General features: G+C 41.1%; 1 protein-coding gene across 5 annotated transcripts in view; it reads right to left on the bottom strand.

Annotated features, from left to right (window-relative positions):
* The window catches only part of AIMP1 (aminoacyl tRNA synthetase complex interacting multifunctional protein 1), a 66,325-nt gene that overhangs the window by 1,852 nt on the left and 50,998 nt on the right, over positions 1 to 13,475 (bottom strand). For all 5 annotated transcript variants that reach the window (XM_030564515.1, XM_030564516.1, XM_030564518.1 and 2 more), the window contains one exon: positions 12,501 to 12,669. In XM_030564515.1, coding sequence (XP_030420375.1) covers positions 12,501 to 12,669 — 169 coding nt within the window. The remainder of the gene's footprint in view (positions 1 to 12,500; positions 12,670 to 13,475) is intronic.

Genomic DNA, 13,475 nt, shown 5'->3' with positions numbered 1-13,475 from the left:
CCGTGTTAGTCTGGAGCTGTAAAAAGCAGTAAAGAGTCCTGTGGCACCTTAAGACCAGAGGTTGGCAACCTATAGCATGCGTGCCAAAGACGGCATGCGAGCCAATTTTTAATGGCATGCGGCGGCCGCCGCTGGCCCTGTTCAGCCCGCCGCCCAACGCCGGCAGCGGGTTAAGCGGGACTGACGGCCGGGACTGTGGCAGGCAACAGTGTGCCATTAAAAAATCCTGCCTGGCCCCGTCCGCTCTTCTCCGCCCCCACCTACCGCTCTCTCTGGCAGGGGCAGGGGGCAGAAGCAAGCTTGGTCTTGCCGGCTGCTGCTGTAGGGCAAGCTCTGCCAGCAGCCAAGCTTCCACCTCCCCTGCCTCTTTCCCCAACGTGCTGCGTCATGCCCTGCCTCCTCTCACTTCCTGCCACCGATGGCCCTTGCGAGGGAGGGGAGAAGAGGAGCCCCAGTACCCTTGCTGCTCAGACTGGGAAGGAGGCGGAGAAGAGGCGAGGATGGGGCCTTGGGAAAAGGGGGTGGAATCAGGGTATATCCCTCCAGCCCCCTGCTGTAAGCTGCTCAGTTCAGGAGGCTGGGAGCACACCCCCAATCTCAGCCCACTCCCCAGCCCTGACCCCTGGACCTTCCCCACAACCTCAGCCCTGACTCCTGCACCCCCCTCACATGGCCCCAGCCCTCTGCCCTGACTCCTGCACTCCCCACACATACCCAGGCCCCCGACACCCCATGCCCTGACTCCTGCATGCCCCCAGCCCTCTGCCATGACTCTTGCACCCTCCTCACACACACCCTGCCGACTCCTGCACTCTCGACACATACCCAACTCCCCCACATCACATGCCCTGACTCTTGCACCCCCCACATCCCCGCTCCCCACCTTGAGCACCAAACAGGAGCTCCTGCAGCCTCCTCGCCCCACATTCCCACTTGCACGCCTCGCACCAAATGGGAGCTGCCCAGGTAAGTGCTCTACACCCAAACCTCCTGCTCCAACCCTGAGCCCCCTCCCTCATTCTAGCTCCTGGCCAGACCCTGCATCCTAACCCCCAGCCTGCTCCTTCACCCCCACCCTCAGCTCAGTGCAGAGAGAGAGAGAGAGAGAGAGAGAGAATGGGCCAGAACCAGGAAGAAGGTAAGTACCCACTCTATGTGGGCCGGGCTGGGGCCCTAGACTGGCAGCAGGCAGAGTGGGGCCGGCAGCCAGGACCCTGGCTGGCAGGAGCCAGTGGATGGAACCCCAGACCGGCAGCAGGCTGAGCCGCTCAGCCCGCTGCTGCTCTGGGGTCCTGGCTGCTGGCCCCACTCAGCTCGCCACCAGTCTGGGGTTCTGGCCGTAGGCCCTGCTCACGCCGCTGCCGGTTTGGGGTTCTGGCTGCCAAACCCTTGCCAGCTGGGGTCCTGGCCGCAGGCCCTGCTCAGCCCGCTGCTGGCCTAGGTGAACGGAACCCCAGACCAGCAGGAGGGCTGAGCGGGCTGGTGGCGTAAGATCAGCATTTTAATTTTAAATGAAGCTTCTTAAACATTTTGAAAACCTTGTTTACTTTACATACAACAGTAGTTTAGTTATATATAGACCTACAGAGAGACCTTCTAAAAAAATGTTAAAATGTATTACTGCCACACAAAATCTTAAGTGAATAAATGAAGACTTGGCACACCACTTCTGAAAGGTTGCGAACCTCTGTTACAGACTAACAGAAGCATTGGAGCATAAGCTTTCGTGGGTGAATACCCACTTCGTCAGACGTATCTGGGTATTCACCCATCAAAGCTTATGCTCCAATACTTCTGTTAGTCTATAAGGTGCCACAGGACTCTTTGTCGCCTAATGCAATGAGGTTCTCTTCCCTGACTGGTTAACCAACAGGTCTATTCTTAACATTAGCCAATAACAGCTACATACTACTTAGTTGTGATGGTGAGATAAAGGCAAACACAATAATCCTGCATGTGCCATAAGGTTCTTACTGGCTTATATGAGGAACATTCATTAAGCAAGAGGAGAATAACAGAGGGCCCCAAAATGTATAAGGAAGGGAAAAAACAAGCCATTGTCCTCAGATGGATGAGTGGACACCTGCCATTCCAACTCTGCCAGCCTATTTTTCTCGTTTAGACACTTCAGAAGACTGGATGCTAAGCTCGTGTACCCTTGTTGATAGTTATAAAGAAAAGTTACTTCAGCCTGGCTCTGACTCTGTAACTTCCATAGCTGCTTTTTTTTTTTTTTTTTTAAATGGGCTTCCAGTGCAGGCCAACTTCTCTGTTGAATAGGTTGGTCTATGACAGTGCCAAGATTCAATGCACCAATCAGAAATTATTTCTCACAAATGGAGCGCTTAATTACATCAATGTCTTAACACTTGCAGAACTAATTGTATGCTTTAAAAAAAATTTAGAACACTATCCTGTACTAAATTCACAAAAAATGTCATTCCTTTATACCAAAATGGATATATACCAATAGTTATTAAGCAGAATAGCTGCTAAACAACTGTACTGTTTAGAAGGTGAAATCTACCTTGTTCCCCTCTTCCCCAAATATTACAACAAGCAAATGAATTTTTCAAAGATAAACTAAAATCTGACTTTATTACACAAACACTTTCTGGATCTTATTAAGAGTATCTTTGGAATCCCAAGTTGAGCTCTCCTGGGATCTGTGGTGAGCTTGTATTAGATTAGTACAGGCACCATTTTTAAACATTACCAGAGCCTCTCCTGTACCCTGCCGCTTTGCATCCCTTTCTCTCATAAGACAAACAATCCTCTGAAAGGATATCTAAAAATAAAATGGAGTAAAATTATGGCCACAATGTTTTTCCCACCCTCTTCTCATGGATGTGAAACATGCTGAATCTGCCAAAGAACCAAATGAAATGTATCAAACTGTACAAGTGCTATCAAAGTATTAAAAACCTAAGATAAAAATAATAATGCCACCTACTGTTCTTTAGAAAGCAGTCTGTATCATTATCCCCAATTTAGAGATATGGAAACTGAGGCACATAAAATGAATTTAACTTGCCCAAGATCACCCAGCAGCAAGTGGCAGAGCCAGGAACAAAATCCAGGGCTTCTGATTGCCAGTTGAGTGTTCTGTTCACTAGGCAACACTACCACAAAAAAAAAGCCAGTTGGCATGCACTATAATTGTGGCAGATAGATCTTTCCACCTCACCACAGCTCAGTGATTTGCATTAAAATCTATCTTAGGGTTTTACAATGCTGCCATCATCACAGCACCTAGGTACAAAGAAGGTAAGGAAAATGTGATTCAGTATCTCAAAGCAATTTTACAGAAATATACAGTAATTTACCACTGGGGAAAAAAATGTAGGACTGAAGATAGAGCTTACAACAATGGTGTTAGTTTCTTATCACTGGGAGAGGTAACTGAGCAAAAAGTGGAAAGCATCCAAACACCAAAGTTTTGATTAAAGGAAATTGTTTATACAGACTATATACTGCGCAGCAGGTTTAGAATAATCTGAATTTCTCTTGTAACTGGTTAACCATCAATTGAAACATGAACCGTTTTAGACCAAAATTAGTATTTTAACCATAAATCTCAAGTGAAAAATTTGTGATTGCTGCAGCATTTCTCCACTCTATTTTTTTTAAAGCTTCTATTGTATTATTACAGAGAAGGGAGGATTTTACTGCAAATTGTGTAACTATTAAAAATGGCTGTGTGTGTGAAGTAGGGTGGAGGAGAAGGGTGTGTCTGTATGTGTGTGGATTCATTGGCTATGACCTTTATCAAGCAGGTGATTTCACTAAAGTAGAATGTAAACTTTATGAAGTTCTTAATACGAAAAAGACCCCTTTCAAAGTTGCAATTTCTTATGGTTTTGGGTATGAAAGGTGTAAGACTACTTTCTCATTTTTGTGAAGTAAAATTTAATTACAGTTGTTAATAGCAACTGAATAGCCCAATGTCCCTTAGCAAGATATTCTCTAAAAATACAGAAAGGGGAGAATTTGAGGAAATTCTCCAATTTCTGCAGGGAAAAAAAATTGTAAGTTGTAAACGTTGTTATATCGGAAAAGGCTAATGTTCATGACAACTAAAATGAACATGGAAAGTTACCCAGTGCTGTCCCAAAAAACTCCCCTTCACCATATCCAGTATCAGGCTTATTTTTAAACACTCTGCTTGACTTGGGACAGCTGGGTCTGCTTTGGGGTTGCTTTTTTGTTGCTGCCGCTGCTGCTACACAAGCTTTCAGTCTTCAAATTAAAATCAGACCCAGCTGTCCTTTCTATTTTAATTTCAGTGACTCAAACTGAATGTTCGTGGTTTAAATTATTCACTTAAAATCTATCAGTGTTTACAATTATTATTACTAGTCTTGGAAATTAAACTGAATTTGAAGTAAATAACGTGAGTTCCATATTCCTGATACTGCTGTTGTTGAACTGCTTGGTTAGCTTTGCTTTTAAGAAAGCAGCAACTAAGCCAACCTTGAGATTTTGGTATACAAAAGCCAAGTAGGAAACACATCTCCCATTAATTTTAATGAGAACTGAATTTAACCCTCCTAGTCAGCTTTTGAATATCTCAACAAAAAATTCTTTCCAAAATCAAGATATTTCATTTTAAAAACAGTTGAGGTTTGAAAAAGAGTACAAGAAAATCTGCAATTTATGTCCACTTAATTGCTTGGACATAGATAAGGAGATAAGTTATATCAGCTTGGATCTTTTTTTTTAATCCGAGTGACTAACAATTGGCAACCTCCACATTTTAGGTTATAAAGACAGTCTTTAAAATTTAGGTTCAGCACATACATTGTGTGTAAATTACAGTTTTGAACAGCTACTAATTATTGCCATTAGACAATGAATTTAAAACAGCAAAGAATTCAGTGCTGATTTTATCAATAATGCAAGATGACACTGCGTTAGGGAACCTTCTTAAAAGTAGTAAAATCCATCAGGAATTAATTGATGTCAAACAGCCACACATGTACAAGCAACTATCATGTTGATAAAGCAATCAACTGCTGAATAATCCCCAGCACTCATTTAGAATGATCAAAGATGGAACATTGCATAAGAATAACCAAACACAATGTAAGCAATCTTCTAATGACCAGAGTAGTGATTCTCAAATCACACGTACATGTACTCCTACGAATACGTAGAGGTCTTCCAGGGGGTACATCAACTCATCTAGATATTTGTCTAGTTTTATAAAAGGCTACATAAAAAACACTAGCGAAGTCAGTATAAACTAAAATTTCATGTATGACTTGTTTATACTGTTCATATACTATGCACTGAAATGTAAGTACAATATTTATATTCCAACTGATTTATTTTATAATTATATGGTAAACATGACAAAGTAAGCAATTTTTCAATAACAGTGTGCTGTGACATTTTGTATTCTAATGGCCCATTGACTGAGCAGTGGCTAAACAAATTACCAGATGTTGGAGGCTAATTATTCATACTATCATATATTTGCGCATACAGTTTTGACTGCCTCTTTTGTGCTAAAACAGGGATCAGCAACCCTGTTTTAGCACAGGATTGTGCTAAATTTTGTAAGCAAGTAGTTTTTAAGTGAAGTGAAACTTGGGTACGCAAGACAAATCAGACTCCTGTAATAGGTACAGTAGTCTGGAAAGGTTCAGAGCCACTGGACCAGAGGACTCAAAGGACCAGCCCTTCACTGCTTGAGAAATTAAAATCTAGTAATTGTTGAACCTGACTGAATTTTTTAGCACAGGGATCGGGAACGTTTGGCACATGGCTTGGTAGGGTAAACCCCCTGGCGGGCCGGGCCGGTTTGTTTACCTGCTGCGTCCACAGGTTCAGCCTATTGTGGTTCCCACTGGCTGTGGTTCACCGTTTCAGGCCAATGGGGGCTGCAGGAAGTGGTGGAGAGCACATCCCTCAGCCTGCGCCACTTCCTTTAGCCCCCATTGGCTTGGAGTGGCGAACTGCAGCTAGTGGGAGCCGTGATAGGCAGAACCTGTGGATGCGGCAGGTAAACAAACCGGCCTGGTCCACCAGGGGGCTTACCCTGGCGGGTCGCAGGCCAAAGGTTGCTGATCCCTGTTTTAGCACAAAAGAGGCAGTCAAAACTGTATGCACAAATATATGATAGTATGAATAATTTAGCCTCCAACATCTGGTAATTTGTTTAGCCACTGCTCAGTCAATGGGCCATTAGAAACTACTCTGATAAGACTGTTCACCAGTCATCAGAGTTCTGGCAGATTAAAACTTTGGTGGCTAAAGACAATGAGGAGAAGAAAAGCTGGTATGGTAATGTCAGGCTCTCAGGCCTGGTCTACATTACAGAGTTAAGTCAATGTAAGGCTGCTTACGTTGACCTAACTCTAGCATCTACACTAAAACGTAGCTCCCACTTATGTCACTGGCCCACTACACTGACTTAATAACTTCACCTCTGCAAGGGGTGAAGCAATTAGGTGGATGTAGTTAGGCTGATGCAGCCTCAGTTTAGACACTGTGCTGCTTACATCGATTGTTGTGGCCTTTCAGAAGCCATCCCACATTGTCCCACACTGACAGTTAAATCAGAGAAAGTGCTCCTGGGGAGGATGCATACTAACAACACAAGGAGTGTAATCAGTGGTGAGCGGGAGCCGGTTCGCAAGAACCGGTTGTTAAATTTAGAAGCCGGTGTAGAACCAGTTATTAAAGGGGCCGGCGGGTGACCATCCTGTCCAGCCCACCTGAGCTCCCAGCTGGGGAGGCTCCCCACCCCCTACCCCACTCACAGAGCCGCAGCGAGCCTGCTGCTTTAAGCAGCATGGTAAGGGGGCCGGGCTGGGGCTGGGAGGAGGAGTTGGGTAGGCGTGGGAGTTCTGGGGGTCTTTTGGGTGGTGGTGGATGGGGTTGAAGCAGTCAGGGGACAGGGCGAGTTGTGTAGGGGGTGAGGTCCTGGGGGGCAGTTAGGGTGCGGGGTCTTGGGAGGGGGTGGTCAGGGGACAAGGAGCAGGGGGGGTTGATGGGTTGCGGGTTCTGAGAGGGATACTCGGGGAAGGGGCAGGGACAGACACAGGCATGTGGGGCTTGTACTCACCGCGCAGTTCCCTACTGGGTCTTCGGTGGCACTCAGGCGGTGGGGGGAGAGGGTCTTCACTCCCTCCGGGTGAAGGACCCGCCACCGCAATGCTGCCAAAAACCTGGAGTGAGTGAAGGCGCCCCCCACCCCCACCGCCGAAGTGCTGCCGAGGACCCGGTAGGGAACCGGTTATTAGGATTTTGGGAGCTCATCACTGAGTGTAGCGTGAACATGCAAAAGCGATTTAATTACTGCAGTGGCTGTATGTTGACATAACTTAGGTCGACTTAATTTTGTAGTGCAGACTTGCCCTCACTGAATCAGACTTACCTAATGATTCAGAACAAACCTTCCATCATGGCAGGCAGAATCAGTGAAAAAGTAACTTGTCCTGCAGAAGGCTAGGGATAATGTACATGCCTGTCTGTGTCTGTTTCACAGGTATTTTTTTTACTGCGATTAAATCAGCACTCTCTCCCCGTCCTACTTCCTCATCCCTAAAAATGAACCTAGTGAAATGTACTAAATTACATTTGTTCTGCATTTAAATTTTATGTGACGTCTTGCAAGTTATTTACTCTTAAACAACAACACGAATCTTCCACGCTATATATTATTCACACTTAGGCTTGGAAGGCTTAGACTTTTTAATAGTAAATGTCAATTTCACAATACACACAACCTGAGGAAAAATATTTCCATTGATGATGTTTGAAATTTACAGGTAGGTAAAGGAAGAAAAATGCTGCTTGAGAACTTGAATTTGATTTGAGGACACAGATTTTGTTGACGTGATATGTAGACAATTTGTGTTTTAATGGCTATAAAGCTTAAACTTTTTAAATCTTAACATATGGTGTCATTAAATAATTGTCTGACCCCCACCCCCCCGATCCCTCAATCTCTCACAACTGTGAAAATTTAAATGGACAAAATCTGAAAACTTACACCACAATTTTTCAAAACTGAAAATTTAAAATCAATAAAAATAGAAAAAAGCTTAAAAATAAAATTTATAATTTCTATCAAAATTTTATCTTATTTATACTGTATGAATGCATGATTCCTTCCATCTTGTGTGCTGCTTTATAGCAATTACCTTATTGCGATTTATAAATACACTTGATTCTTGCCAAAAACTGGCTGTCATGTAGAAGTGTTTCTTTCACAACTAGCAAAAGAATCTTTTATATCAAGTTGGCTTGCTCTAGCCTTTCCTCATATTTATTTATCTGTTTTGTATGTTTTCATATGTAATGATTGGTTCTATTCTAGAACGTCTATTCTGTGCTGTTAACATCATTCATTCTTATCCTCAAAAACAGTTATTGGCTTTGTCTTGCAGCTACCAGTTTTTCTGAACATTTTTTTTTCTCATTGGTGCTTTAGGGAGTAGTTGCCATATTCTTTAGCTAAAACCTATATCTCCAGAAGTCAATTTTTTAAAAAATAAAATGGTTGTAAAAATCTTCATTTGGCATTATCAAAGCTCCCCAGATGCCTCTGGCTTCCTATCAGAAGGAATTGGTTGTAAAGCATACCAAATGCTCTATCATAGACTGCAGGCCATAGGTTTAGTTCTAAAGTACAACTTTCATACTACATTTAATTTATAATACAGCTTTTGTGAAACAGAATGGTCAATGGAATATCAATATGCACAAACACCTGGGAACAATTTTATAACAAAGGCGGACATAACTGACTCTCACTAGGAAAAGACGTTTGGAAATCTAGTGATGGATTAAAGGTTTCCTTAAAAGTAATTCTGTTTTGCTACAGAAGTGCCCCATTAGGCAGGTGGCTTGGTGTGAATGAACAGACAGGATGCAATGTCACAGAGCTCCATAGCTCTGTGATCATTTTCCTCATTTTCAAATGTCAGTTCTGATAAATTATTTTTGATTTATGAATTTGGACTCAACATAAAATATGACATGACAAAGAGCTGACCACTCAAAGTCAAGGCTGACCCCTCGAAGCTGTCAGTAGGATTACCACAAGCATAAGGGAATTAGAAATTTTTTTGGAAACAATGGGTAATAAAGATAATGCAACTAATGCAGGAGTCAACCCAAGGGAGACACTTTTCACTCATCTCATTTAAAAAATAAAATCACTACTTTAGTAGCTTTAGCAAGAAGACACAATGTGGGACTATTCCAGGTTAAATGTTTACTGTTCTTTAGAGAGAGCTAACAGTCTAATATGCAGCTCACAAAGGACATCGGTAGGATCACATTCTCACTAAGGATAATCTGTAGGAGGGGAAGTTTAGAAGGATATGATTTTAAAATCTCTTTAAAGTTAGAGATAGGTAGCCCATGGTGAAAGAAATTACCAGCCATAACACCAATGTATTTCCAGCTACAATTCTAATTCATACTATGTGAACCAGTATTTCTATAATTTAACATTGGGGATGGAAAACATTTACATGGGTAGAATTTGGGTGGATTAGGAATGGGGGGAAAAAGGTCTCATGAATCATACTTGTGTGCCCCAGAAATTGTTACTTTTGTATTTTGGTTCAATCTATCATTCTTTCACCAAACAAATGTCGATGATAGTGAAGGACAAAAGAACTGTTGCAGGATGTAAGGCCAATGAAGGAGCACCATTTACAACTAGTTTGGCAGGGTTCTTCCAACTTTCCGCCTCCCTAACCCTTACTATCTTTGTAGACACATGACTTCCTATCAGAAGGAAGCTGTTGTAAAACATATAAAGCCTTCTATCACAGGCTGCAGGCCCGAGGTTTAGAACTATTTAATTTATAATACAGCTTTCCAGAAAGAGACTATATCAATAGAATATCAATATGCATGAACACTTGATTTTTGGGTTTGGACTCAGCATAAAATATGCTTAAGAGAAAGAGCAAGTCAAGGCTGATCCTCATGATGCTGTCACTAGGATTTTCATAATAGCAAAGCTTATTCTGCAGCTTGTGCTACCTACTGCATGTCCATTAGAACTGATAGCATAAAAGGGAGTTTGAACATTTTTTGGAAACAATGAGTAATAAAGAACACATATATGTTTTCTGTTCACAACAATGTGTTTCTCACAACAGCTTTTTTTTTTTTGAAGGCAGATAATTTCAGTGTTTTGCACTCTTCAAGTCTGCCTATTCAATAGATTGACATAATTAAATAGCACGTTTTCCAACACAATGAATCAGCAGAGTGTCAGCTACACCACACTGGGAAAATGTCAAATCAAGAGGAATCCAAGATCTGAAAAAAAGAAGGTGACTTAAGATGTTTCATCTGAGGGATTCCCTTGATTTCACAAAATCACTGGCTGCTTATTTTGATGATAAAATAAAAAGTAGTTAATATATGGTAACTTTGTTTTCTTTCCAGTTTTGGCATTTACTGAAGAGTTAATTTGGTTTAAGATTATGAACTATTTTTCATGGTATGTAAGTGTGCACATCTATTACGATATATTTGTAATGACTAGCTCTGTTTATATTTTGGGACTGCCATGTAACCATTTTCTTTAGAAATTCTTCACCCTTCAAACACAAAACACTTGAACAGCAGATTTGAGGTGCAGCTGATCAATACTATAAGGTAAAGGAAACTGTGAAGACAAAAGTCATTTTTATTATTGGAGATTTCTGGATTTTAATTCACATTGTAGGTAATCTACAGTGCATGTGATATATTTTAAGCAATAAAATGGTATATTTTAAATGTATAAAACTAAAAAGGCAAAAAAGTGCTGCAATACTTATTTCCTCTTTGAACAGGATATTATTTTTAATACATTCTGAATTACAGCAATAAGGTACAGCAGCTAGGTCTTAACAAAATGTGCATTTCATCTATTTGAAAAGCACTAGTGCAGGGACTTGGCTTCCTTAGTGATATGCCATCCAAAATATTTTTTGTTCCGGAAGATTACATTAAGAAGTTTGTATATAAAAGGTATTCTGTGGAAATAAGCATTCAAGAAGCAGTGTGTCCTGCCTTTTCAGTAGTGTGTCAAGTACGGCACTGCTGAGAAGTGCCAGACATGATAGCTTACATTAAAAAAAGGCTGCTACATGCATGTGAGATAAACACAAACACACAGCAACCCAATTTTAAGCAACAGTTATTGTAGGAACGAATCAGACAACATTGACACATACACACACATCTATCTGGACGATCATTTTCAGAAGATGACAACTTGTGCTTGACAGTGGATGGCTCCGGGAATCGATAATGAACTGTGGAGCTCATCACTGCCAGTCTGGGATTAAGCTGAACCCATGACATGGAGCACGGGTTCTCAAAGTGGGGGTAGGGATTTGCAAGGTTATCACAGGGGGGTCGCAAGCTGTTAGCCTCCACCCCAAACCCCGCTTTGCCTCCAGCATTTATAATGGTGTGAAATATATTAAAAAGTGTTTTTAATTTATAAGGGGGGGTCGCACTCAGAGGCTTGCCATGTGAAAGGGGTCACCAGCACAAAGAGAACCACTGACTTGGAGGTTATAAGCTCCACCATCACAAACAATAAATTGGCATTTTGGTTGACAGAGTCAACAGAGAGGCCCAGAAAAGAAGTGGAAACTGAATATCCCTCATCTTCAGGTGGTGGGTCTGACAGAACTGTGATGAGATACCTAGGTGGAGAAACATTCAATACCACTACCTGTGTGATGTTTATCTGTGAGCAAAAAGAAGATAATAACTATACCATACTGGGCTGTCAGTACAGCACCTTTCACAAAATCTACACTCACTTTACCTGTTTGGGGGCTAGAGGGATCTTTCTCCCCATCAAGATACAAATTAGCAAGACCAGGTTTGATTTTATCATAGCAAACTGCCATTTTCAGAATTAAAAAAACATTAAAAAAACGTAAAAACATAACCAAATACAACATGTTTATTGGAGACAAAGATTATTTGAAGAATGCAATATTCAAAACTTTTCTTCAAAATTCACCTTAGAAATAGATGTTTCCCAGAAAACATTATGCATATATCTATGAGGTGAAGGATGCAGAATTGGGAGTCAGGAAACCTTGGTTCTATTACTAAGTCTGGTGCTGACTTATTATGTGACCTAGGGCAAGTCATTTAGTCTGTCTATGCCTCCATTCGCAAAATGGAAATATTGAAAATTACCACGTTCATAAAGAGAGCTCTGGATGAAAATGCACAATGTGTTAGGTATGACAGCTATTATTTCTCTCACAATCCTCAATTTTTGGCTTTCAGTTAGATATTTTAATCCTTTTTTATGCTACGTATTCATAGAATACTAGAGTATTCTTATAAAAACATGAATTCTTCACATGCCTGTAATTTAAATCAGAAATTTAACGCAATTTATAATACTTGTTGTATAATCAGCTCCAACTGAGAGACCACTATGACACTGATATGCAAGTTCCTGGCTACGCATTTTCCCCATTTCCCCAATAATACTTATTGCTTACCAGGAAAACCTTCAAAAGTGATTCTTTCTCCAGGAACAGCCCCACTAGGGGGAGCAAGGATCTCCACCTTCTCTGGTGAGCTGGCACACATCACCATTGCTTGAGATACCACTCCCCTCATCTTTGCAGGCTTCAGGTTACAGAGTAATACCACCATTCGGTTCTGCATCTGCACAAAAAAGAATAGATATTCATTTTAAAAAAAAAATTGTAAGGAAATTAAGTTAGGGTTTTGGAAGTTATTTTATTATAGAAAAGAGAGGATTATGAGGGAGAAAGCTTAATACATGTAATATGCATGTATACAGTAGACTGCATATTGCTTGTGTGCAAGTAACTATGGTAACAACATTAATAATACACTAGAAATAATTACCACTCTATAAGCCTTTTTAGGCTATTAGTCAATAAAAGCCAGGAAACAGACAATTAAGGATGAAACGTTCCAGGCTGTCCTCCAGCACCTAAACACAACAGGGTACAATAGGAAAGCCTCTAAGGTTGAGCCTTGATGTGCCAAAATATCAGATAATACATATTTTAGTCATTTGTCAGGCTTTTGTTGTTTTGGGTCACAACTTTAGGCCATCTTTAGTACAGTGCTCTTAGCAGAGGAATTTTCTTTAAAAAAAAAAACAAACAAAACAGCAACCTACTACAAACTAAAGTTAGTATATAAAAAAAAAATTTTATAACAAAAATGTTTAGGTGGTTTAAATTTCAGGATGCAGATTGGGCTGAATAGGAATGTATGGCACAGATGTAAATACCAAAGACAATTTTTTGAGCAACTGAAAATGGCGATATGTACTGCACATAGCAACTTGCTCATTTAAAACAAACTGGTGTTTTTCTTAATTAAGTAATAAATAATCAAACTGTCTGTACTGGGCTATCTTGATTATGACTTCAAAAGTTTTTCTCTTACATAATTGGCCTCTGAAAATTGGTAAGACAATTCCCACCTTTTCATGC

This window comes from Gopherus evgoodei, chromosome 5 (genome assembly GCF_007399415.2).
Source record: "Gopherus evgoodei ecotype Sinaloan lineage chromosome 5, rGopEvg1_v1.p, whole genome shotgun sequence".
In the NCBI taxonomy this organism is placed as follows: domain Eukaryota; kingdom Metazoa; phylum Chordata; order Testudines; family Testudinidae; genus Gopherus; species Gopherus evgoodei.
This window is presented reverse-complemented; position numbering and strand designations above follow the sequence as displayed.